Source organism: Dipodomys merriami, unplaced genomic scaffold (genome assembly GCF_024711535.1).
Source record: "Dipodomys merriami isolate MVZ:Mamm:240054 unplaced genomic scaffold, mDipMer1.0.p SCAF_1315, whole genome shotgun sequence".
NCBI classification, from domain to species: Eukaryota; Metazoa; Chordata; class Mammalia; order Rodentia; family Heteromyidae; genus Dipodomys; species Dipodomys merriami.
In genome coordinates, this window is record NW_027202622.1 from 58,809 (window position 1) to 82,898 (window position 24,090).

At 37.3% G+C, this 24,090-nt stretch overlaps 1 protein-coding gene and 2 pseudogenes across 2 annotated transcripts in view; 1 reads left to right on the forward strand and 2 right to left on the reverse strand.

The window, feature by feature from the left end:
* Window positions 1-24,090, forward strand: part of LOC138825019 (alpha-1,3-mannosyl-glycoprotein 4-beta-N-acetylglucosaminyltransferase A) — a 96,169-nt gene that overhangs the window by 56,616 nt on the left and 15,463 nt on the right. For both annotated transcript variants that reach the window (XM_070019373.1, XM_070019374.1), the window contains exons 5-7: window positions 10,771-10,817; window positions 13,717-13,830; window positions 15,781-15,856. In XM_070019373.1, coding sequence (XP_069875474.1) covers window positions 10,771-10,817; window positions 13,717-13,830; window positions 15,781-15,856 — 237 coding nt within the window. The remainder of the gene's footprint in view (window positions 1-10,770; window positions 10,818-13,716; window positions 13,831-15,780; window positions 15,857-24,090) is intronic.
* Window positions 1,813-2,210, reverse strand: LOC138825021 (transcription initiation factor IIA subunit 2 pseudogene; annotated as a pseudogene).
* On the reverse strand, window positions 21,031-23,024 carry LOC138825026 (transcription factor IIIA pseudogene; annotated as a pseudogene).

Sequence of the window (24,090 nt, forward strand, 5' to 3'; positions counted from 1 at the left end):
GTGTCAGTAATAGTTTGGTCTTTATTCAGCAGCTAGATTTTAAGACATTTATGCAGGCTAGGCCACCAAGTGGCTCACATCTGTACTCCTAGCTACTTGAAGCTCTGGCAGACAAATTTGTGAGAATCTTATCTCCAGTTGACCAACAGAAAGCTAGAAATAGAGGTGTGCCTCAAGTGGTAGAACACCAGTCTTGAGCAAAAAAAAAAAAATGCCAAGCAAAGCTAAGTACTTGAGAAACCCTGTGTTTGAGCCCCACTTTGGCATGTGTGTGCACATTCATGTGTGCACACACAAAATGTATGCATTTATTATAGATCATACAAATGGCTGTTGAGAAAGTACACATATAAAATATTCCATAGACTTTGCCTGTGCTTAACCCATATTTACTGAAAGAATGATAGGTGCTAGACATACAAATGAATAAATCAAAAACTCTACCCATTCAAACTTACATTGTAATGGAGAATACCAAATATGTAGTACATTATATGTAGTGAGGATAAGTGGAGGAAAAGTCAGGGCGAGGAAGGTAGTTATTACTGTGTGGAGGTTTTATTAGAGTATTTAGGACATTTGAGCAAAGACCTGAAGGACGTGTTAGTGGAAGAATATAAGCAGAACAACTTTATATGCAAAGGCATTGAGGTAACAACTTTGTTGGGCTCTATTTTGAAATAGCAGAAGAGACCTGTGAATGTCGGGGAGTAGAAATGACAAAAAAGGGGATCAACCATAGAAGACAGTCAGAAAAGAATAGGGTGGGCAAGATCACAAGGGACACTAGGTCATTGTAAGAACTTTACTATTGTTCTAATGGAGCCAACATACATCTTTTTTTCTTTTTTGAAGGAAATACTAGTGGTATATAGTTGAGGCTTGGAGTTTCTTTTGAAGCAATTTAACTGCCATTTTAGCCTTAAAACAGCATAAATAATACATAAGTGAATTGCATTCATTTAAAAATTCCTGACAGGCGCTGGTGGCTCATGCCTGTAATCCTAGCTACTTAGGAGGCTGAGATCTGAAGATTGAGGTTCAAAGCCAGCCTGACAGATAGTCAGTGGGACTCTTATCTCCAATAAACCACTCAGAAAACCAGAAGTGTCACAGTGGCTCAAGTGGTAGAGCACTAGCCTTGAGCTGAAGAGCTGAGGGACAGCACCCAGGCCCAGAGTTCAAGCCCTACAACCGACAAATAAATAAATATAAAAATAAATTATTCCATTCGAATAAAATAGTAATTTAGGATATCAGGTAGAGTATGCTTAGAATTTGCTCTAATTAAAATAGGAAACCATTTCAGAATTTCAGGTAAAAAAGATAATTCTTAACTTTTTCTGGTTGTGGGGCCTGAACTCTGGGCCTAGGTGCTAGCACGTCCCTCAGCTTTTCAGTTCAAGGCTAGCACTCTTCCACTAGAGCCACAGCACTGGCTTTTTCTGCTTATGTGCTGTTGAGGAATCAAACCTAGGGCCTCATGCATGCAAGGCAAGCACTCTACCACTGAGCCACCTTCCCAGCCCAAATACTTAACTATTTTTTTAAATGAATTTATTAAAGAATTCTCTTAGGAAGATAACCACTTTTGATTTGTCATTAAAAAAAAGTCATTTCTTCATGCTGTATAATAAAGGTAATGTACAAGAATACAGAGTTATAAGCTTCTTTCTGTTGGTATTCTCCGATAGCATAGCACAGTATAGTCATTTTTGCAATGCTAGAATAAATTTAAAAAGTCTCTCCTATGCTTCTCTTCAAAAAGCAGTAATAACAGGAGATGGCATAAAAATGCCTTTTTCTTCCTACTTATTCTGTCGTATTAGAACCGGTATTTTTACCATCACAGGCTACAATTTTTACTTTATCCACTTTAATAAGTTGTCAGTTCTCTGAATTCAACATCATTCGATACAAAAGTCCACACATTATCACAGAATCTGTATATATTTAGAGAGCCCCTGATATTGACTCTGTTCCTGACCCTCTGAGCCAGTGCTGAGTTTATAGCCTTATGAAACTGAGGTAGAACTTGAAGTTCAAGTTGGGGTGTGATCTGTTGAGATTGTATGAGCTCATCTAGGCTTTCTTGAAGACTGTTTCCCAGCGTGGTATTTATTTCTATATAACTGATATGCCATGGCTTAGGAGGAAAAAACTGTTTTCTTCAGGTTTGCATTGATGTCCACTCCCTGAGGGGAAAGGCATTTCCCACTGCTGATAGGTTAGGAATGGCGGGGCCAGGAGCTGGGCGGAGGCACCCCCTCTCTTAACTATTTTTTAAGACATTAAAATTTTTGTTTTGAGATAATTTTAGATATAGGGAAAAGTTCGATTTAGGGAAAAGTTGCACAAGTTAACTGGAAAGTTTCCCTTTGCTCAGCTTGCTCTAATGTTAACAATTTAAAAAGCTGCAATTTCAGGTAGTAATAATCATCTTTAAGCATAAATTTTATTTGAATTTTCTATGTTCCAATTAAAGCTATCTTTCTGTTCTAACATACATTACAGAATCTCACATTATGTTTAGTTATTCGTAATTTTCAGTTTCCTTTTATCCATAGTAACAATTTAGTATTTTATAAACATGAACACTTTTCATTGTTTTTGTTGGTGGTCATGGGGCTTGAATTAGGGCTTGGGTGCTGTCCCTGAATCCTTTTGCTCAAGGCTAGTACTCTGCCACTTTGAGCCACAGCCCCACTTCCTGAACATTGACATTTTTCATGAGTTTTGGTCAATTATTTTACCAAATGTCTGTTTGGGTATCTCTGTTTCCCTCATGATTACATTGTTGTTATGGTGAAAATAATGTGGCATATCTCTTGGGTGGATTACAACGGCTTCTTAGGTAAGGGCAGAAACTGTTAGAATCCAAGTAAGGCTTGGACTGGGTTATTCACGGAGGTGGTTAGAAGTAGTTAATTTATGAAAAAACTTTGAACTTAAATGAGTTCAAATATTTGAAAACATTGCTGTAGTGTCAACATATTGGGAGAAGGAAAAGGTATGACAGATGTATTCGCAAATGTTGTCTTTTGTCTAATGTTTGAGCTTTCTTACTCTAAATATTTTTTAACATACTAGTTTAGAAACTTGTAAAGTGAACTAAAATACTTGGGTAATTGTTTGCCTTTGTTGGTGTATATATATATATATATATATATATATATATATATATATATATATATATATATATATATTGAACTTAAAGTATAAAATCAAGTATTATGTGAAGAGCAATTGCTTTTCCTTGGAGTCTAGGGAAATAAAATGTATTATGAGCTGCCAGGCCCATACTGGCACATGACTGTCATTTTAGTCCTGTTATTTTGTCACATATTCAAATCATCTTTGGGAATTTTCATTAATTCCTTATTATGTAAAATGGTATTTCCAGCCATGGTGGAGTTAGCAAGAACTGGACTTGTCTTCCTGATAAAAGCAACTAGGAAGCTGAATAAGCTCTGTGAATCAGCCATGCTCAGCAGACAATACAGGATGTGGTTACCCAACAGAGGAGTAAGCACAATCATTGCCTAACCTTCTACCTGGTAACATATTCCATATCACAGTTTAGAAAGGGAAAAACCAAACAGAGCCGCTAAAAATTGCAGAAGAGAGTTCTAGAAAGGAAAATACTACACAGAAAGTGTTTACTGTATTGGGCTATCCATGCATGACAAGTCTTTAGTGATCACTCTTACTGTATGTACTCCATCCTTTGCTTCAGATACTTCAGTATTGGTTTAGGAATTCTCTAGTGGGTGCATATATATTCACAATTGTTTTATGAATAGACCTTTATCATTATATATTGACCGTTGTCTCTTCTGATAGCTTATTAAAGTCTATTTTGTCTGATGTAAGTATAGCCACTCTTATTATTGGCTTTTGATATAGGAATCCCTTGCATAGAATATCTTTTTTTATTTCTTCATAATCTCTCTATATAGTTAGATGTGAATTGATCTGAGTGCTGGTGGCTCATACTTTTAATCCTAGCTACTCCAAAGGCTGAGACCTGGAGAATCAAGTCTGTGAAACTTCATCCCCAAAGCAACCATCAAAAAGCCAAACTAGAGATGTAGCTCAAGTGGTAGAGATCCTACCTCTCTAGCTTCTCAAACAAGCTTAGTGAGAGCATGAGGCCCTGAGTTCAAGCTCCAGTACTAAAACAAAAAAAAGAAAAAAAATAAGCGAATTGAGTATCTTATAGATAGCATATAGTTGTATAGCTGGGCCATGTTATTTTTAAAATTTATTTAACTTTTCATTCAACTAAGTCTTTTAATTGGAGAATTTAATCCATTTACGTCCAAGGCACTTACTGATAGATAAGGAGTTACTACTATGATTTTTCTAGTTGTTTTTGATTATAAATATTTTTCCCCCTTTTCTTCCTGTCTTCCTTTGTAGTTTGATGTTTGTAGTTTAATGTAGTGATGTGTTTTCCGCACCTTTTTCTTTTGTTTGTTTCTGTTAAAGATTTTTGCTTTGCAACTACCATGAGGCTTACATAGAACAACTTGTACTTGTAACAACCTTTTTCAATCTGATAACAACTTTGATGGCATAAAATAACTCTACACACTTATTCTCTTCTCACTGCTTATGTTTATGACATGAGAATTTATATCATTCTGTAATTTGTATACTTTGGCAGTTTATTTTATCTGTAGTTATTAATATTCATACTAGAGAGAAAATTTCTGTATACATCATAAACTGCAGTCCTAGTGTTCAGAATATGGCTGTTTTACTTCTGTCGTTGAATTTTGTCCTTTTGTATATTCCATGAGATTGAGAGGCCTTTTGTTTCAGCTTAAAGATCTCCCTTCAGCAATTGGTGTAAAATTATAAACTCCCTTAGGTTTTATTTGGGGAAATTTTAGTGTTCTATTTCTGAAAGACTACTTTTTTCCTACATATTTTTGAATATAAAATTATACTCCTTTGGGTTTTCTGCTGAGAAATCAGTTGATAATTGTATTGGCAATCTTTTATATATGATGTGTTTCTTACCTCTTTGTGCTTTCTCTCATTTTAAAAGCAGTTCTCAGGTTTGAACCCAGGGCCTTACATTTGCTAGGCAGGCATTCTACAGTTGCCCCAGGCCTCCAGCCTGTTTTTTGCTGATGATTTTTAAAGATAAGATGTTGCTTCTTTATTGACTTACATAGAAGCACAATGTTAAGCCAAAAGACGAAAAGACCCACTGTTGCTTTATCCCCATGCCTAGGTAGTCCAGAACAATGAGAGGTTTTAACACTGGTGATGTCATCATATGCTTTAATGTTTAACTTTTATGGTTTTCTAAGTTTTATTGACTTTCATAACAAATATTTATTTATAAAAAACGATGTTGCTTCTTGCTCAGTGTACACCTGGACTGTGAGTGACCTACTTAAGGCTTCCTGTAGTTGCTGGAATTGACAGTTGTCACCACATCAAGCTTCCTTCTAAAGAGATGGAGTTTTGTGAACTTTTTTGCCCAAGCTGGCCTGGAACTTCCAGTCTTTGCCTCCCACATAATTAAGGAGGACAAGCACATGCTACTGTGCCTAGCTACAGTTAGAAAAGCAGTTGAAGTTTTTGTCTGGTTTGGCCTCAAATCCTCTCATTCTCTGTTTCCCAAGTAGCTAAGATTATAGGCAGGGGACACTGCTACTGAGCTATCTTTCTTTTTGATAGCTTGACTATTATATGTCTTGGTGAATTCCTCTTTGGGGCTGAATTTTATTGGAGACCTCTATACTATGAGTGCTTCATTTTTCTTTGCTTCCAAATTAGAAAGATATTTCAGCCATCACTTTATATTTTCTGTCTCTTTTCCTCCTTCTGCAGCTGTTATTCTGTGAAGATTTGGACTCTTGATAGTCTCCTCATGTGGGCTTTCTCTATTTTTTTAAAAAATTCTTCTTTTGCCCTTTCCTCTAACTTTGTAATTTCAAAGTTTTGACTTCTAATTAATCATCCTTTTGTTTGATCTAGTTTAATGTTTTATCTTTCTATTAAAAATTTCAGTTTATTATATTTCTTTCTATTTTTAAAATTCCCGTTGCTTTGTCTAACTTCTTGCTTTTGGTAATTTCCAACTTTCACTTAAGTTTTCTATTTGATATTGTTATTATTCACTGAACTTAAGAAAATTGTTCTAAATTCTTTATTAGTCATTTCATAGATGTCTTTTGGGTCTGTTACTGGATTTTTTTTTTCTTGTGAGGCATAGGTGTAAGGAAGGATTTCCTGGTTCCTGGTTTCTTATGTTGAGTAATTTTCTTTGCATTTGAGGAGACAGCTCCTCTTCTGGCCTTTATAGATATTCCTTTACTATTGCTTAGCCAGCTGTGGTTCTGAAGAAAAGGCTGGTGATGGTACTAGATAGGCATAGTTATTTTGAATTCTGTAGTTGGATATAATGTTGGCTGATTCTATGATAGTTTCTTGGCAAATCATAATTCCATTATTTGGAATCTGCACTTGGGTAGGACTTTAGACTTGGCTCCAAGTTTTGGCAAAGTTGCTATTCAGTATTGGCGGATTGGAGGCTATATTCCTGATAAATGCATAGGTGAGGACTGCTTTGCGATCAGGTTGGTTCCATGGGCTGAGCATTTGATTGAGTTGAGGTGTCTTCTCTAAAATGTTGGGAAGTAGGAATCTTTCTGCCTTTAGAGAGTCTAAGGGGGCTTTTTAGCTAAGAGGAGCCACTGTTTTTGTGTTCAGGAAGGTCTATTCCTATGAAGGTATAGTTCTGGTGAAGTGTGCAGAGATGGATGTTGTCGTTGGTGTTGGCTATAAGGCTGAGCATGGAGACTCATTCAGTGACTCAAGCTAGGTGGAACAAAGATGATCAGTTTACTTTTGTGGATAGGATAGGAAGTTAGCTGTTATCTCTGATTAGGAACCATAGCTAGTAGGAACACAGAGTAGCTACTACAGTCCAAGTAGTAGTCCCTTTAATTTGTATCCTTTCTTTGTTCTTACCTGACCTTGGTGGTTTGGTTGTGCCACTGTCTCTAATATTCCCTGTGAGGTGAAACCAGAGTGGATTTACTGGGGTATCTCCCAGTATGTTAAAGATGCTGGATGAGGGGTTGGGGATTTGGCTTAGTTTAAGATTTTCCTAGCAAGTACAAGGCCTTGAGTTCAATCAGAAAAAAAATGCTGGATGACTGTCTTCCCCCCTCAAAGAAACCGTGAATCTAGGGAAATCCTCTCTATTATGTTAATAGGCCCAAAGGGCCTTGGTAATAATTTTCTAAATAATTGGATTTTTTAGAAATCTGATCTGTAGATAGTTAAAAGTTGAACTTTCTGTGGTAGAGAGTGGAGCCTGAGACTTCTGATTCCACTATTTAGCTGATATCATTCCTTCTGGGTTTGTATATTCAAGTTTTACATATAGACCCCCTCCATGACTACGTCCTTCATATTTTCGTATGTGTTGCCTGAAATGTTTGTTTCTTTATGTTTAATTTCATTCTCAGTTTTATATTCTTATCTTTTTTATTTCTTGCTTGTACTTCAGATAACTCAAATTTATCCACTTAATGTCAGGGTTATACTGCTATCACCTAGTACCATTTTAGAACATTTTCATCACCCTAAAATACTCCTAGCCTTACCCATCAACTCTTCCATTCCCTTTAATCCTAGACATCCATCAATCTACTTCCTATCCTTATGGATGTTTTTCTTTATTTTTATTTTTTTAGTTTTAAATTTTTATTGTTATTATAAAGGTGATTACCTCACTTATTATATAAGTCAGGTAAAAAGTAGATTTCTTGGATGGGAAGGGGAAACAAAGGAGGAGGCAACAATGCTTGATAAGAAATGTACTCATTATCTTGCCCATGTAATTGTAACCCCTCTGTATGGTATTTTCACAATAAAAAAATACATTTTTTTGATAGTATAACCTGTTCATTGGCTCTCTTTAATGTTTTCCATCCCCACCCACAAGGTGTATAGTTAATTTTCAGCATAGTCTCCAGTGAGTACACTTGCTTTATTTATTCATCCTTTGTCACTCCATTTCCTTTGGGATATTTCATATAAAAAGAGTCACATTTTGTGACCTTTGCAACTTTTTTCTTATTTTTTTGATCGGTCGTGGGGCTTGAACTCTGGGCCTGGGCCCTGTCCCTCAGCTCTTTAGCTCAAGGCAAGTGCTCTACCACTTGAGCCACAGCACCACTTCCGGTTTTCTAGTGATTTATTGGAGATAAGAGTCTCATGGACTTTTCCTGCCTGGGCTCCCTTTGAACCCGGATTCGCAGATCTCCGCCTCCCGAGTAGCTAGGATTACAGGCGTGAGCCACTGGCACCCGGCCTCAGAAGGTTCATGTTTTTATTTAAATGTTTCATTTAAATGTTTATGTTTCAGCATACATGTATAATCTATTAGTTTTAATATAAAAATATTGTACTTAATTGTGAGAACACTTACTTCTCCAGGAATAAATGTTATTTCTTCTTTTGCTTTTTTACTTCTATTTTATTTCCTGTCCATGTATCCTATTCCTATATTCCTGAAATATATGTACCCTGGTTTGAAAATCACAGATACATTCTCATACTTGGCTAATAGCACTGTCTTTTAAAAGTATGACATGCCTTTTAAAAAGAACCAGTAGCAACTGCTCTCAACTTAACCTGAGCAAGCTACAGGATCAGCAAATGGTTGCCTTTCTTCCGGACCTGTGCTTCTAGATTGGTCATAGGATTATCTTCCTTTAGTGTTGTCCAGAACAGTCCTGTTAGCAGAAACCAGAAAGAATCGATCTCTTGTATAAATGTGATGTGAATTGCAATTGTTTAAATGAATCTTTTGCTAGGTATGTCAATTAGCAAGCAACATAAGGATTATGAGTTTTATTCTATATAGATCACTTTGGTTCATAAATGGGATTGCACATAGCATAGCAGATATGTATTCATATAACCTTATTCTTGATTCTTTTCTGTACTCAGCTTACTAGGGAGAGGGAGCCAGTCTTTGTTTTGTATTCCCCTTTCTTTAGACAGGCAAAATTTAGTACTCACTAAGTGAATTTCAGATTGTTGCTAGGTATATTATTATTTACATGAACATGGTTAACTTCGTATTCAAAAGTATAGCCTACTCAGTGGCTATATATTTTTTTGTAAATGTTTGTGCTTATATAGGTTTTCATCTATATGTGTTTTGTGTTTTCAAAGTTCCTTTTAAAAATTTGAATATGTAGAACTAAGATTTCTTTCTCTTAAGTCTTTAAACTTAATAAAAAATTGAAAGTCCAACAAATAAAAAATGTAGTTAAAATACTTATACAGAAAACATCTTAGTAACTTTCTTTTGCGAGGGTAGTTCTGGGCCTTTAACTTGGGTCTTACATTTTTCTAGGCAGATTCTTTACCATTGAGCAATTTCCCCAGCTCAGCCCCCAAATGACTTTGTATATATGGTTGTGTGCTGGTCATGGGGCTTGAACTCTGGGTCTGGGTACTGTCTCTAAATTTTTTGTTGTTGTTGTTTAAGGCTAGAACTCTATCACTTGAACCACAGTTCCATTTCCAGCTTTTTGGTAGTTAATTGGAGACAAGAGTATCATGACCTTTCCTGCCTGGGCTGACTTCAAATTATGATCCTTAGAATTTAGCCTCCTGAGTAGCTAAGATTATGGGAAAGAGCCATCAGCACCCAGGCTAAATGATTTAATACTTTATATTCCAGGATCTATCTATCTATCTATCTATCTATCTATCTATCTATCTATCTATCTATCTATCTATCTATCTATCTTTCTTTCTTTTCCCCCCTCAGGTAGTAAATGCTTGAGCCTTGATAATGAAGTCATTTTATATATCTTGAATACGCTTTGAGAAATGAGCATGTGTGCGACTTGTCACAAAATTTATAATTCAGAATATTGGATTTTTTTAGTCACCGATCCTTTGAACATTATATAGGTCTGATAACCATTTATTTCTGAATGTGGATATAGTGCTTTTGATTTGGGATCTCAGTATCAGTATAATAACAGAGTATATAGCAACTTTTTATTTTATACTTTTATTATTGAATTTCATAGTTCCTGAAATCTTCTTTTCTCTTACATTTTTAATATAAAAAGCTACAGGTCAGAGAAGTAACTAACTTTATACAGTATAGTAGTTAACAGAGGCAAATCTTGAACCTGTGTTTCTTGATTCCAACTAAGATCGCTGTCTCTGTCATTATGGTTACTTGCTACTTAAAGTTCAGATGTTTCAGGAGAAGCTGACATTGTTTCTGTGTTGTTTTTGTAATGAACATTGCCATTCAGAAATAATAACTTAGAAGTTTGCTTTTACTCTATTAGTAGGTAGTCAGTGACACAAGTGCAGTGTAATAGAACAATATAGAAAAGCAGATCCCATAAGTTGACTAGAAGTTTAATGTAATAATTTCAGTGTGGGGGCTGGGAAGGTGGCTCAGTGGTAGAGTGCTTGCCTCACATGCATGAGGCCCTGGGTTCAATTCCTCAACACCACATAAGCAAAAAGAAAAAAGCCGGAAGTGGCGCTGTGGCTCAAGTGGTAGAGCGCTAGCCTTGAGCTGAAGAGCTGAGGGACAGTACCCAGGCCCAGAGTTCAGGCCCCATGACCAGACACCCCCCCCCAAAAATAATAATTTCAGTGTATTTTATCCTTTATCTCTTGTTCATTTAATTATTGTAGGTTAAACTAAACATTATAAAAGCATGAATGTAGGTATAATTTTTTTTTCTTTCCCAGACAGATACTGATTATGTGCATGGTGTTGTAACCAACCTGGAGAAAGAGTAAGTCCTTCCTAAGATGGAAATTGAAACATTTTTGTTGCTATTATCTTTCGATTTTTTGCTATAACAGCATGTCTTTATTCATTTCTCTGTGGAGTTCATTGCTCTTTGGCCTGTCAGTGATTTTTCAAATTGTCATTTAAAAATTCAGTGATCTGGGGCTGGGAAGGTGGCTCAGTGGTAGAGCACTTGCCTTGCATGCATGAGGCCCTGGGTTCGATTCCTCAGCACCGCATAAGAAAAAAGAAAAAAGCCGGAAGTGGCGCTGTGGCTCAAGTGGTAGAGTGCTAGCCTTGAGCTGAAGAGCTGAGGGACAGCGCCCAGGCTGAGTTCAAGCCCCACGACCGTACCCCCCCCCAAAAAAAATTCAGTGATCTGAGGGGATAAAATAGGCATATTGCATTTGTAGAGGAGATTTAAATATCATATGTATATAACACTGTCAATTTAAAGTCTATTCTTGAGATTGTTTAAAATCTTTTACCCTCTATCAAGTAATTTTTTAAGCTGTCAGGACAGCTATTAATGTAATCATTATAGACTTATGTGCTGTAAACCATGTCTAAATCTGCTCTGTTTGGCAAAGATTGGTTACCAATTTCCTGTGGGCAGGGATTATAGTAGGTAACTTATAGAAAGCTTAGGATTAAATTGTAATTTGTTAGATTTTCTTTAAGTGCTAAGTTTTTTTGGTAGTCTGCCTAGAACACAATAGTATAAATACTTAAATAAGGAACTAGGATAATAGTTCCTGATTTTCCTTCCTAGAGACCACTTGGCTAGGTTTGTGAACATATGTAGTTATTTTGTTGATTTGCTTCTTTCTAAATATGCAGGCAAGGCCAGGAGAATAAAAGTACAATTAAGCACCAAGAAATATTGTGCAAAGGCAGATACATACTCATTTTGTGGAGAATTGAAAAATGAGAATACAAAAGACTTTATGTTTGCGCCAGTGAGTTGAATTCAAAACTTTGATTAACTTTTAAGTAGTTATGCAAAGGAGTTGCCATTTAATAAAGCAGGTTATAAGTACAATGCATCTTGATTAATGTCACTCCTTTCAACATTCTCACCTACTAAGAAGATGGAGGGAAGATCTTAATTTTATAGGATATACATTGGATTCTTGACTGCATCCCTTGACCCCATTCCATCCCTTTCAATACCTGCATCCTAGTGTTTATTTTGTTGAACTCTGACTGCTTTTCTAAGGAATTAAATTATTTGAGTTCTCCCTTGAATCGATCATATGTCAGTCAACACATTTGTATGCACTTGCGTAACACCCAACATATTTACTTACAAGTTTATACGCTGAATAGAGCTTCCACATGGAAAGGAAAACATCACCCTTTATCTCTCTTGGCCTGGCTGGCTGACTTGAGATTCCGCCTCTCCCAATTAGAGTGGCTGTCACCAAGAAAACAATAACACTTGCTAGTGAGGATGCAGCCAAAAGGGAACCCTAATACACTGTTGGGGGGAATGTAAATTTGTTCAACCACTCTGGAAAGCAGTATGGAAGTTCCTCAAAAAAACATAGAACTACCCAATGATCCAGCAATTCTATTCCTGAGCACTTATCCAAAAGATTCCAAACCAGCATACAGTAAAGCCACCAGCACAGACATGTGCATTGCATCACTATTCATCATTGCAAAGGTATGGAATTGGTCCAGATACCCCTCAGTGGATGAATGGATCAAGAAAATGTGGCATATATACACATATGGAACTTCTCTCTTCCATTAGGAAGAATGATATAGTACCATTTGTAAAGAAATGGGTATTTATAATGTACCATGTGATTTTTTTGTTCTTTGTATGTTCCTCCCCCATGGTATAACCCCTGATTTCACTGTATTTGATGTTGGTGCCCTGCATCTTGTATATACACTTCTCTAGTTTGGAGAGGAGAAGGGACAAAACAAAATGCTTAAATAGGGATACAGGTTGACCCATTGTAACAATGAGATGCACAAGACACTGTGTTGAAAAACCAACTTTGCAATTTAGGCGGGGGTGGGAGGGGTGGAGGTGAGGTGAGGGGGAAGTGTGGTTGTGGAGGTGGGAGGGAAGGGATGGTAGGGGAAAAACAAAGGAGTAGGTAGCAATGCTTGATAGGAAATGTACTCATTACCTTGCTCATGTAACTGTAACTCCTCTGTACAGTATTTTTACAATAAAAAGTATATAAAAAAGAAATGGTTTCAAAACTTTTAAAAAGGTTTTCTCAGCAAAAGCCCTTTCTAGCCCAAAGGGCTAGAGAATTCTTTATTGTAGGGGGTATCTGTGCATATGGAATGTTGGACAAACTCTGAGTGCCTATCCATAAGCTGTTAAGGGTGTTATTGCTCATCAGTTAGGACAACCACAGTGTCCTCAGGAAGGATGAAATTGTCCCCACTTGAGAGGAACTAATTTAGAATGCCCTGAATACTATAACCTACAACTAAAGTGTCCTGAAAATAGAACCTTGAACTTTACATGAACAATGTATTTGGATGCACACAAATACTCATTTATTTTCTTTCTTCAATTCTTTATTTCCTGTGAGAACTTCATATGTTTGCTTTAAATTCTGATTCGTTTTAGGAATATAATGCCTACAGTTTGCCCAGGGTTTTTAATGCTACTTTAAGGATAGTGGCATCTCTACACTGTTTTAAAAAGCATTGTTAGAAAAAAACAAAGGCAAAAACTTAGGCTGTTACAGAAACCTGCATTTTCTAGTAAATGATATCAGTCAGGGATGAACTACTTCACCGAACACTTTGTGATCACATAACCTGCTATACATACCTACAGATGTGTTATGTTAGATCCAGTACATTGAGCATTAGACAAATGAAATCTCATAGAATTTAAATAACTTAGTTGACCTTTCTCACAATAGATTTTCTAAAGAAATCAGCTCTGGTTTGGTGGAAATAATATCGCCTCCTGAAAGCTATTACCCTGACCTGACAAACCTGAAGGAGACATTTGGAGACTCTAAAGAAAGAGTAAGGTGAGCTGTATGTCATTTAAAATACTCTGTTCATGTCAGTTTGATGTCTACAATAGTTGTTCATCAAAGCTTAGAGTATTTTGGGATTAAGTTTGGGAAATACTCTAGGTGGCCTCATTACTTTTAAGTTCAGGACTGCTTGTGAAATATATTCTGAAGGAATTTTCTTAATTTGAATGAGAGCATAGTGTGAGCCTTGATATTACTGTGTTTTCTTTTCCTTCTCTTTCTTTTTTTTTGTGCCAGTCCTGGGTCTTAAACTCAAGACCTGGGCACTGTTCTTCAGCTGCTTTTTGCTCTACCACTTGAGCCACAGCTCTCCTTCTGGCTTTTTCTGAGTAGTTTATTGGAGTTCAGAGTCTCAAGGACTTTGCTCAGGCTGGCTTCAAATCCAGATCCTCTGAGTAGCTAGGATTAGAGGCATGAGCCATTGGTGCCTGGCTTCTTACTGTGTTTTCTTGAAATGACTTAGAACCATTGTTACTCAACACTAGTCAGTGTGTTTCTATAGGCCATCAGAAATGCTCAGAAAACTGGTATTATAAGTTTAATATATTTATAAGTTTAATATATTTAATATATTTATTCTTTGTTCATTGCATACACCTATTTTAGGCAGTACTGATTTTTTGGGGGGGAGGTGTGGGCTGGAACTCTGGGCCTTGTACTTTTGCTCAGCATTTGTGCAAGTGATGCTTCATTACTTGAGTCATGCCTCCATCCATTTTGCTGGCTAACAAAGATAAGAAATATCTATGAGATGTTTTTTTCTGCCTGAGCTGACTTTGAACCAAAATCCTCCAGGTCTAAGCCTTCTGAAGAGCTTTTTGTAATCTTCTGGATTGCAGGTGTGAGCCACCAGTGCCCAGCTAGTACTAGGATTTTGAACTCAGGGTTTTGTGATTGCCAGGGAGATGCTATACCACTTGAGCCACACACCCAGCCCTTTTTTTGCTTCAGTTAGGGTCTCAAATCTATGCCCAGAGTTAGAGTATGATCCTCCTATTTATTAGTCTTCCTGTATAGCTTTGTGACAGGTGCAGTCAACATGCCCAACTTTTTATTGGTCTCATTAGCTTTTTATACAGTCTGGCCTTGAATCATGATACTCATGATTGTTACTTGCTGGGTAGCTTACTTTTGTGAGCCACAGTGCCCAGTTGAATACATACCATTGTACTCAGCTCAGTGTGTATTAAGTGAAACCTGTTTGCAAAAGGCAGCCCTGGACACCAGAGTAACAGTCTTTAAAATGTAAAGGCACTAGATCAATGAAATATCAAGAGGCTACTAAAAGAAAGACCTATGATCAAGGAAGTTTGGAAAATAAGTGTTTTTTTTTCTTGGACTGATAGGGAATAGTTCAGAGGTTGAACACTTGCATAGCATGTATGGAGCTCTAGGTTCTATTGTTAGCACTACAAAAACAAAAAAAGTTACATCTTTCCAACTGGATCTTCTAATGGCTCTAATGTTCTAAAACAGTTCTAGAAGAGGGTTACATATACAGTGTTTTCCATACTGACTTATATGATACTCCTGTTTTATTCACACATCTTGAGAATTAGTATTCTTAGGAATATACCCTCATTAAGGCTTCATTAGGGAAAATGAATTTTCTTTGTCTATCTTGTGTATGTTTATTACAATAGACTCTTGAGGCCAATGCATTCAATCTTATTTTACTAAATTTGAAGCTGATTCTTTTTTTTTTTTTTTTTTGCCAGTTCTGGGGCTTGAACTCTGATTCTAGGTGCTGTCCCTGAGCTCCTTTTGCTCAAGGCTAGCACTCTACCACTTGAGCCACAGCACCACTTCCAGCCTTTTCTGTGTATGTGGTACTGAGGAATCAAACCCAAGGCTTCATGCATGTTAGGCAAGCATTCTACCACTGAGCCACATTCCCAGTCCTAAAGCTGATTCTTAACTTATCTTGTGAAACTATTTCAGATGGAGAACAAAGCAAAACTTGGATTATTGTTTTCTAATGATGTATGCTCAGGAAAAGGGTGTATATTACATTCAGGTAAGTGTGTTTTTTTAAAAATGTTTTTCACATCTCTAAAGAAAAAGTATTACTACTAAGGGCATATTTTCATTAAAACAGGAAGTTTCACAACCATGATAAATCCTTCTAAGCAATATATGTTGCTAATTCTATCTTAGAGAGCAGAGGCTCTCCATGGTAATTGAGAATGTGGCCTTCAAGGTCCTTGGCTCAGCAAGTACAGACGCCATCATCTAGGTGGTGGAGTGAACATGTGCACAGCTCACTGAGTCTTGCCTTCTCTTTTGCTCCCCTCCGCTTCTGCTCTTTCCTTCTTCCTCTCTCCACTGTTACAGTGAACTCAGATTTAATTGTTTCACAAGTTTTAAAGAATTTTCTTACAATAATTTTAGTGGTCTCATGGTAGAATAATTGGTGTTAAGCTATAGTAATTTCATTTATATAAAGGTAATAGAATTGGCATTCACTTCTGGCATCCTGATTTTGACTTTATGGCCCTAATTCTATGCAAGCACAATAAATGTGTTTCTTTGACCTCAGTTTATCTACCTTCCCTGTGAAGTAAGGCTGTTTTCTTCTCTCCTCCTCGCCCAGCAGCTCCCCAGCCATTTCTTTTGTGATTAAAGGGACCTAGAGTATTTTCTGACTACTCTCATCAAAAATCTCCTAGGAAAGGATCTAAGAACTGTGGGTTAGCTAGTTAGACAACACTTTAAAGAGTATTTTGGACACTAGTAGCCACTAGCCACTACTCAGGAAATCAAGATAAAAGGATCACAGTGTGAAGCCATCCAGGGCAGAAAAGTTGGAGAAACTTTATCTTCAATCAACATGCAAAATGTTAGAGTAGTGATATGATTCAAATGATTTGTCACCAGCCATGAGTAGTCAAGGCCTGGTACTGGTACACACGTGCGCTTACACACACAAACACACAACCATACTTACTTTTTTCAAATATCATTTTTCTTAATGACTTAGGCCTAAATCCCACAATTTGAATTTTTATTTCTTTAACCAATGAGAGTTTATCCCTTGTTCAAAATGTAAATTCCCTTCAGTATGGCAGTAAGGCTTCCAGTTCTTATTTTTTTACTGTAGACATTCTTAGATCCTTTCTTAGGAGATGATTTTGATGAGAGTAGTTAGAAGACACTCTGGGGCCCTTAATCAAAAAAGAAATGGCTGGGAAACTTCAGGGGGAGGAAGAGAGAAGGAAACAGCCTGACTTCACAGGATAGGAAGATAAATTGAGTTGAGAATATCTCTATGACATTTGACATCAGCTTCCCAAGATGATAAACTTAAAAAGAGAAGGAGTTATTTTGACTTACAGAACCTGTGGTTAAGGTTTCACATCAAGGCAAGAGTGTGTGCAAAAACCACCCACTTCATGACTAGAGAGTAAAATAGAATGAAGGAGCAGCTAGGCACCTACAATCCCCTGTTAGGCATGAATTCAGTTACCTAAAGAATTTTAGCCAGACCCTTACCTCTCAAAAGTTCTATTGTTTAGCCGGGCGCTGGTGGCTCACGCCTGTAATCCTAGCTACTCAGGAGGCTGAGATCTGAGGATTGCGGTTCAAAGCCAGCCCGGGCAGGAAAGACCATGAGACTCCTATCTCCAATAAACCACCAGAAAACCGGAAGTGGCGCTGTAGCTCAAGTGGTAGAGCGCTCGTCTTGAGCTGAAGAGCTGAGGGACAGTGCCCAGGCCCAGAGTTCAAGCCCCACGACCGACAAAAAAAAAAAAAAAAAAAAAAAAAAAAGTTCTATTGTTTATAATTTTAGCTCTTCTGTTTATGTTTTTAACCTATTTTGAGTTATTTTTGTATATGCTATAAAATATGGGTCCAGTTTTACTCTTCTATATGGACTATCCAATTTTTTTCAGCACTCTTGAAAAAGACTGTGCTTTCCTATTGTGTATTTTTGGCATACTTGTGGAAAATCATTTGTCCATATATGTATGTAATGGTTTCTTTCTGGGCTTTATTTCACCCAGTTAACCTGTATATCTCTTTTTATATTGTACTGGGATACTATTATATCATACTATTATATCATAGTATATTTAAAATCAATTAGTGTGAGGTCTCCAACTTTATACTTTTCTAAGATTTGGCTATGGAGTCCCTAGAGATTTCATATAAAGTTTAGGGACTTTTTTTCATTTCTGTGAAAATTCCATTAAGATTTGAGTAGGGATTACATTAACTATGTAGGTCACTTTCAGTAATGTGGACTTTTTAATAGTAAGTTTTACTATCCATGTACACAGAAATTTATTCATTTATGAAAATGCATAAATATCAGATGAGACTTTATCTGAAAATCAAGCTAAAAACAAAAGGACTGAGCCAGACTCTGGTGGCTCGTGCCTGTAATCCTAGCTACTCAGGAGGCTGAGATCTGAGAATTGCAGTTCAAAGTCAGCCTGGGCAGGAAAGTTGGTGAGACTCTTATCTCCAATTAACCACAAGAAAACCTGAAGTGGCGCTGTGGTTCAAATGGTAGAGCGCTAGCCTTGAGCTGAAGAATTCAGGGAGAGCACCCAAGCCCAGTGTCCAAGCCACACGACCAACTGAAAAAAAAAAAAAAAGACTGGGAGGTATGGCCTAAATGGAAGAGTACTTACCTAACAAGCAGGATCCCTGAGTTCAGTTCCCTGTACTGCTTCTTCCTCCTAATAAGGGGAGGCCCCTTGTGTGTTGGGTCCTTTTCTCTGTCCTGTTTCCTATTTTTTCTTTTCTTTTTTTTTTGTAACTCTGGAAACTTGATTATGGTGTTTATTAGTGTTGGTGTCTTTAGATTTAGCATAGTAGAGAATTTATATGTCCATTTTCTATTTGTATTTAATAAGGTTTCAGCCATTATTTCTTCAAATGGGATGTTTTTTCTTTATATTGTTTTACAGTGCCCATAGTTCCCTTATACCATCATTTTAAAAATTCTTTTTCCGTCTGTTCCTCTAAATCATTAATTTTGTAAGTTTTGTCTCTAAGTTTGCTGATTCTTTCTTCTACCTGGGTAGGTCTGTTGTTAAAGACCTTTACTGAAATTTTCAGGTTTTATTTCTTCATATATCTAGTTTCTATATGCTCTCCTCCATAGTTTATGTCTGTTGATGCTGTCAGACACCATTTTTCATGATATTTAGCTGTCCTTTTCAATTCACCAAGTATCTTATGACAGTATTTTTTGTTGTTATTTTTGGGATTTTTGCATTTACAAATTCACTGCTTATTTTTAGCCTTTGCAGTCTGATTTTACTGCAAGGCATTATTTTAGTCATCTTATGAAAAGATTATTGAGCCCTTTAAAGCCTTTTCTGGCACTCTGTCCTCTGATTTCTGTTGTGGTGCTCCCTCTCCTGTTCCTTGATGGTACTGAGGCCTCTGATGGTCTACTAAACCAGAGTACTGGAGCTCTCTCTGCCTAGTGTCTGTTGGTACTGAGGCTTCTGGTGGTAATAGCTTTTGTTCTTAATTTCTAGTTGGGGCCTATTCCTGTCACTGCTTGGTGCCCTATTTCTGTTACTGTTTGGATTTAGGAAAGAGAGAAGTCCCTTGGGGTGTACCCCCAGAATCCAAAGACATTGAATGTGTTACTATCTTCCCTCCTATAGAGAACTCAGCAGTTGGTGTTTCTTCCCAATCATGCTGATTCCCTTTTCAAGGAAAGGGGCTCTGGCTATTGAATGCTCTAATTTTATTTAATAATTTAAAATATATTTAAAATAGTTGTACAGGGCTGGGAATGTGGCTTAGTGGTAGAGTGCTTGCCTAGCATGCATGAAGCCCTGGGATCGATTCCTCAGTACCACATAAACAGAAAAAGCCAGAAGTGGCACTGTAGCTTGAGTGGTAGAGTGCTAGCTTTGAGCAAAAGGAGCTCAGAGACAGTGCCCAGGATTTGAGTTCAAGCCCCAGGATTGGTTAAAAAAAAAGTTGTTCTCACAATAAAAAATAAATAAAAATTAAAAAAAAAAGTTGTTCAAAGAAGTTTCAGCTCAACATGTTAATTTATGTGGACAAAACATCTGGATCCCTGTCATCATTCTCTTCCATCATTCTCTTCCCATATCTCTGTCAACCTCATCTCTTCATGTTTCCTAGCTCCATTTTCATATATTAATGACCCACTATTCTTTTGCCCATTTATCCATCTCCTTTCCTTAACTCCCACCTGCCTCAGATGTATTTCACCTTCAGTATTCATTTTGTTATACTGTTAATTGTTCAAAGGGGTTACATCAGATATATGGTGTATATGTTTTCATATACATTTATATGTAGATTGAACTTGTACGGAACACTCTAAATTTTAAAACCATGTCTCTGGAGGAAGGAAGGCTGGATTTTCTTGTCCATCTTGGTGATGTCTAAGATAATCCGTTTATAGCTACAAGAGATTATACATACTGACTGATAACCTGTTTTTATATTATTTAACATATTGTAGATACCATAAAAGGGATTGATACAATTTTTAATAAGTTCTTAAAGTGTTATTCAGACATTGTAGTAATTGTTGTTAGTGATTAGATTGCTTCTACATTTTCAGCTGCACCTAAGATAAATTAAATGAATTTTCTTGAGTGCTGTTTGCCCCCAAATTAAATAGTTAGTTGTACATTCTGTAGGAGCTCTTCCATGAGTCTGTTCGGCTGTCTACAAAATTAGAAAATGATTTGACCTAAGAAGTCCTTAAATCCTGTTAGTTTTGAATATTTACAAAGTGGTTACCTGTAGAAAACTTGGCAGAGAGATGGGGAAGCTAAGATTACCCCAGTCTTTGTAGAACTTGGTCCCTAGAGATGGGACTTTATGGTTGCATGGGTGATGGGGGAGGAGTGTTACAATACAATAAATGGTTCTTTAAATGGGCTGAGGATGTAGCTGAGTGGTAGAGCCATTGCCTAACACATGTGAAGTGCTGGTTTCATTTCCTCACACTTCTCCCAACCCCCCAAAACAGTGCATGTCAAAAGGTAATATAGAATTGTTACCTCAAATCACCAAGGACATATATGGAAAGGGAAAGAAAAATACCAACTGTCCTAACACCATGCCGATGACTTGGAATGAAGTTTCTAGGGACAGCTTCATGTGCTGCTTTATTATGAATGACTTAAATTAGAATACTCTTCCAAAGACATGATTCAGGCATTCCTGAATCATGGACTCCTTACAATGTCACATAATGAGGCATTCTATCAGTGGCCCCAGGTGTGTGATGCCGAGAGAGAGACAGCAAATTCCATGTTGCCAGCTCTTCTCTTAGTTACCACCAGGAGCCGTTCTCTTCCAGTTTCAATATCCATTAGTTATTTTTGCTGAGGCCTATTATTTTAGTAGAGAGTGACAGGTAGCAATATTCTAATTCTGTAATTTCTAATGCTGTCCAAAACTGAGTTCCTCTATAAAGAATTTTTCCCCTTAATTGTTTGGTTAGTTACTTATGATGAAAAGGAGTTATAAATGCTTAGTTCTATCTATTAGTTTTTTTTTTTAATTGGTACTCTAGTAGTCAGTAGTGGCCATTTATTTTAATTTTTTTCCATGCGTTCCTCATCAGTGATTTTGATTTAAAAAGGTGGGGTGGGAGAAAGCTCCTGAGTGAGAAGAATCTCACTGGTGTCCTTCATCGAGGCCAAGTAGTTCCCAGTAGAGGGCTAAGTATTGCAACTGCCAAGGGCATAGTGTTTTCAACATGGCTTCACGACCCTGCATCCTGAGACAAAAATGAGTCTTTCTCCTGTTTCACCTTAGAAGGAATGTATCTACTAAGAAGAGATGCCAAGCTCTGTTTTTCACAGATCATTTTACTTTGAGCTTCATTTTCTTCTTGTCAGGATCAGCTACCACAGCATGTCTGGTTAGACTTCATTTTGCCATAGCCATTTGTTCACACACTAATGGGTGATTTTCCTCATGGAAAGAGAGAATATGACTCTGGAGATTGAACACAGTTGTGTAGGTCCTACCATAGCCTTCTCTTGGACACACATCCCTTTCTGAGATGTGAGTTTTCATGTGTTACTTTGTATTATCATCTCTGGCATACTTCACATGTTATTACCTTTATAGGTTGCTCTCACATATTTTAGAAGTTCAGTCTGTGTTTTTGTCTTCGCGTGTCATTTTAACCCAGTGGTGTGAAGCAAGGGGCTTCCCACATCCTGGGGACATCTGAACAGAGGCTCATTGGTATACTGTCACTGATGTATTTCCAGCTGCTGGTATTTATTTACAACCTTCTTGCATACATACTGTTTTTGCTGGGTTTTTGTTTGTGTTCAACGTGTTTCTTCAAGTTGGATTTTGTGTTGAATCTCGGTCACAACCACTAGCTGTACAACTCACCAGCTTCCAGGCCTTGTAGTTAGCGCAGCAGTCCTGGAAGGAGCCGGTGAACCTTCTAGTGAATGTGAGGAAGGGAGGATGGCAGAGCTGGGCTCTAGCCAGCTATGGTCTAAGATGACACCACCCCTGCCATGGTGCGTGGCTCCAGGGTACCTATCTCCCCACCCCAGGCCCCTTCTAGTTTCACTGGATCAAGTCACTTACCATACCCTCTGTGAGATTTGGCACACTTAGTAATGCATCAGCACATTGCAATTATTCTTAGTCATGTTCACATTGATACATCATAATCAAGAGGGAGCTGCTTCACATCTACTTTATATCCTTCCTGTTTAAGTCCTCTGATCTCTGATAACTTCTTTGTTGACAGATATAGCTTGTTCATTTCCTGTCCCAGATCTGCAGTCAGTCACTTCCTGAAGGAGCCCCACTGTTCTTGGAGGCTGTGGTGTAGGCTTGTAAGGTGCTATTTCCTTGTCCTTGCCTCTATCAGTTTGAGCAATAAAAAGGGTATTTTTTCAGCTTTTATTGATATTTTCAGTTCATATATAAAGTTATTAGAATCTTGTAAATTTAAAATATGTATTTGGTTTTCCCTTACACTGAAAGTCTTGTTTTATTTTTTAAAAAAATAATATCCTGATAAAACAATTGGTTTTTTTTTTCTGGTGTCTCTAAAATACAGTGTCTCTATTGAGACACTTTTTTTGCTTTTCCCCTTTACAATATATTTCTCTTACAAATAGATGCACAGCACCACATGTGAAAATGATTTCACCTGAGAATTACCTGAGTAGTTCTTTATTCTGTGTGACCATGCCACCAAGTTGATGTTAAAACTAGTTCCACTTATTTTAGTTTATATTCCCTTGTTAGGGTTGTTTTCTTCCTTCTTAGCTATGTAAAACAATAGCATTCCAAAGATGAAGCTTGCATAAAGCAAGTTATATTCTCACTCATCTCACTTTGATCCCTGTCCCCCTTCACCTTTGTTTCCTTTCACCCCCGTTAGTTTTTATTTTCTCCTTGCACTTAAACATTCTGAAATAAATTCATATATAGAATAAGCCCTTTCTCTGGTACTATGTTCTGTAGAAACATTATTTATTTATTTTGGTAGTATCAGGGTATGAACTCAAGTCCTCACATGTGCTAGACAGGCACTGTACAATGAAGCCATACCTCTAGCCCCTGGGAAGTGTTTTGCATTTTGATATTTAGTTTCCCTCTGTAAACTACCAATCACTAATGAGAGATATGTTAGAATTTTTCAGTGATTTGCCATGATGTCTGAGAAGCACTTAGATTCCCTAATACCTTGCATATAAGTGTGCATAGCAGCTCTATTTGCAATAGCTCCTAACTGCAGATCAATCCCCCCAGTGTGCTTCAGAAGGTGGCTTGTTAAACTATTACTCATCCATAGGAAGGCTATTAAACAAAAGAAAGTATTGACGCACCAAATTGGATCCCAAGGGTATTAGTCCTACCATAAACAGTCTCAATAGGTTATAAACTATATAATTCCATAAATAGTTCTACGTATGTTTTTTGGTGGTGTTGCTGTTTCTGTTTTCACTTGAAGTCTCCATGTAACTCAGATTGGCCTCCAGCTCGAGAACTTCCTTCCTCAACTTCCTGAGTGCTGAGCTTACAGACCTGGGCAACTAGGCCCCGCTATATAGCATTGTTAATTTGGCAAAAGGGTAGTGACGGAGAATAGTTGCTAATCTCCAGGTGTTGGGAAGTCGAGGAAGTAAGTAAAGTGGCAGAGGGGATATAAACAGGCAGCCCAAAGGATCTTCAGGACAGGGCTTCTCTATGTCCTTGTTGTGGTGGTGGTCACACAAATTTACATATATGGTAAAATTGCATAGAACATAC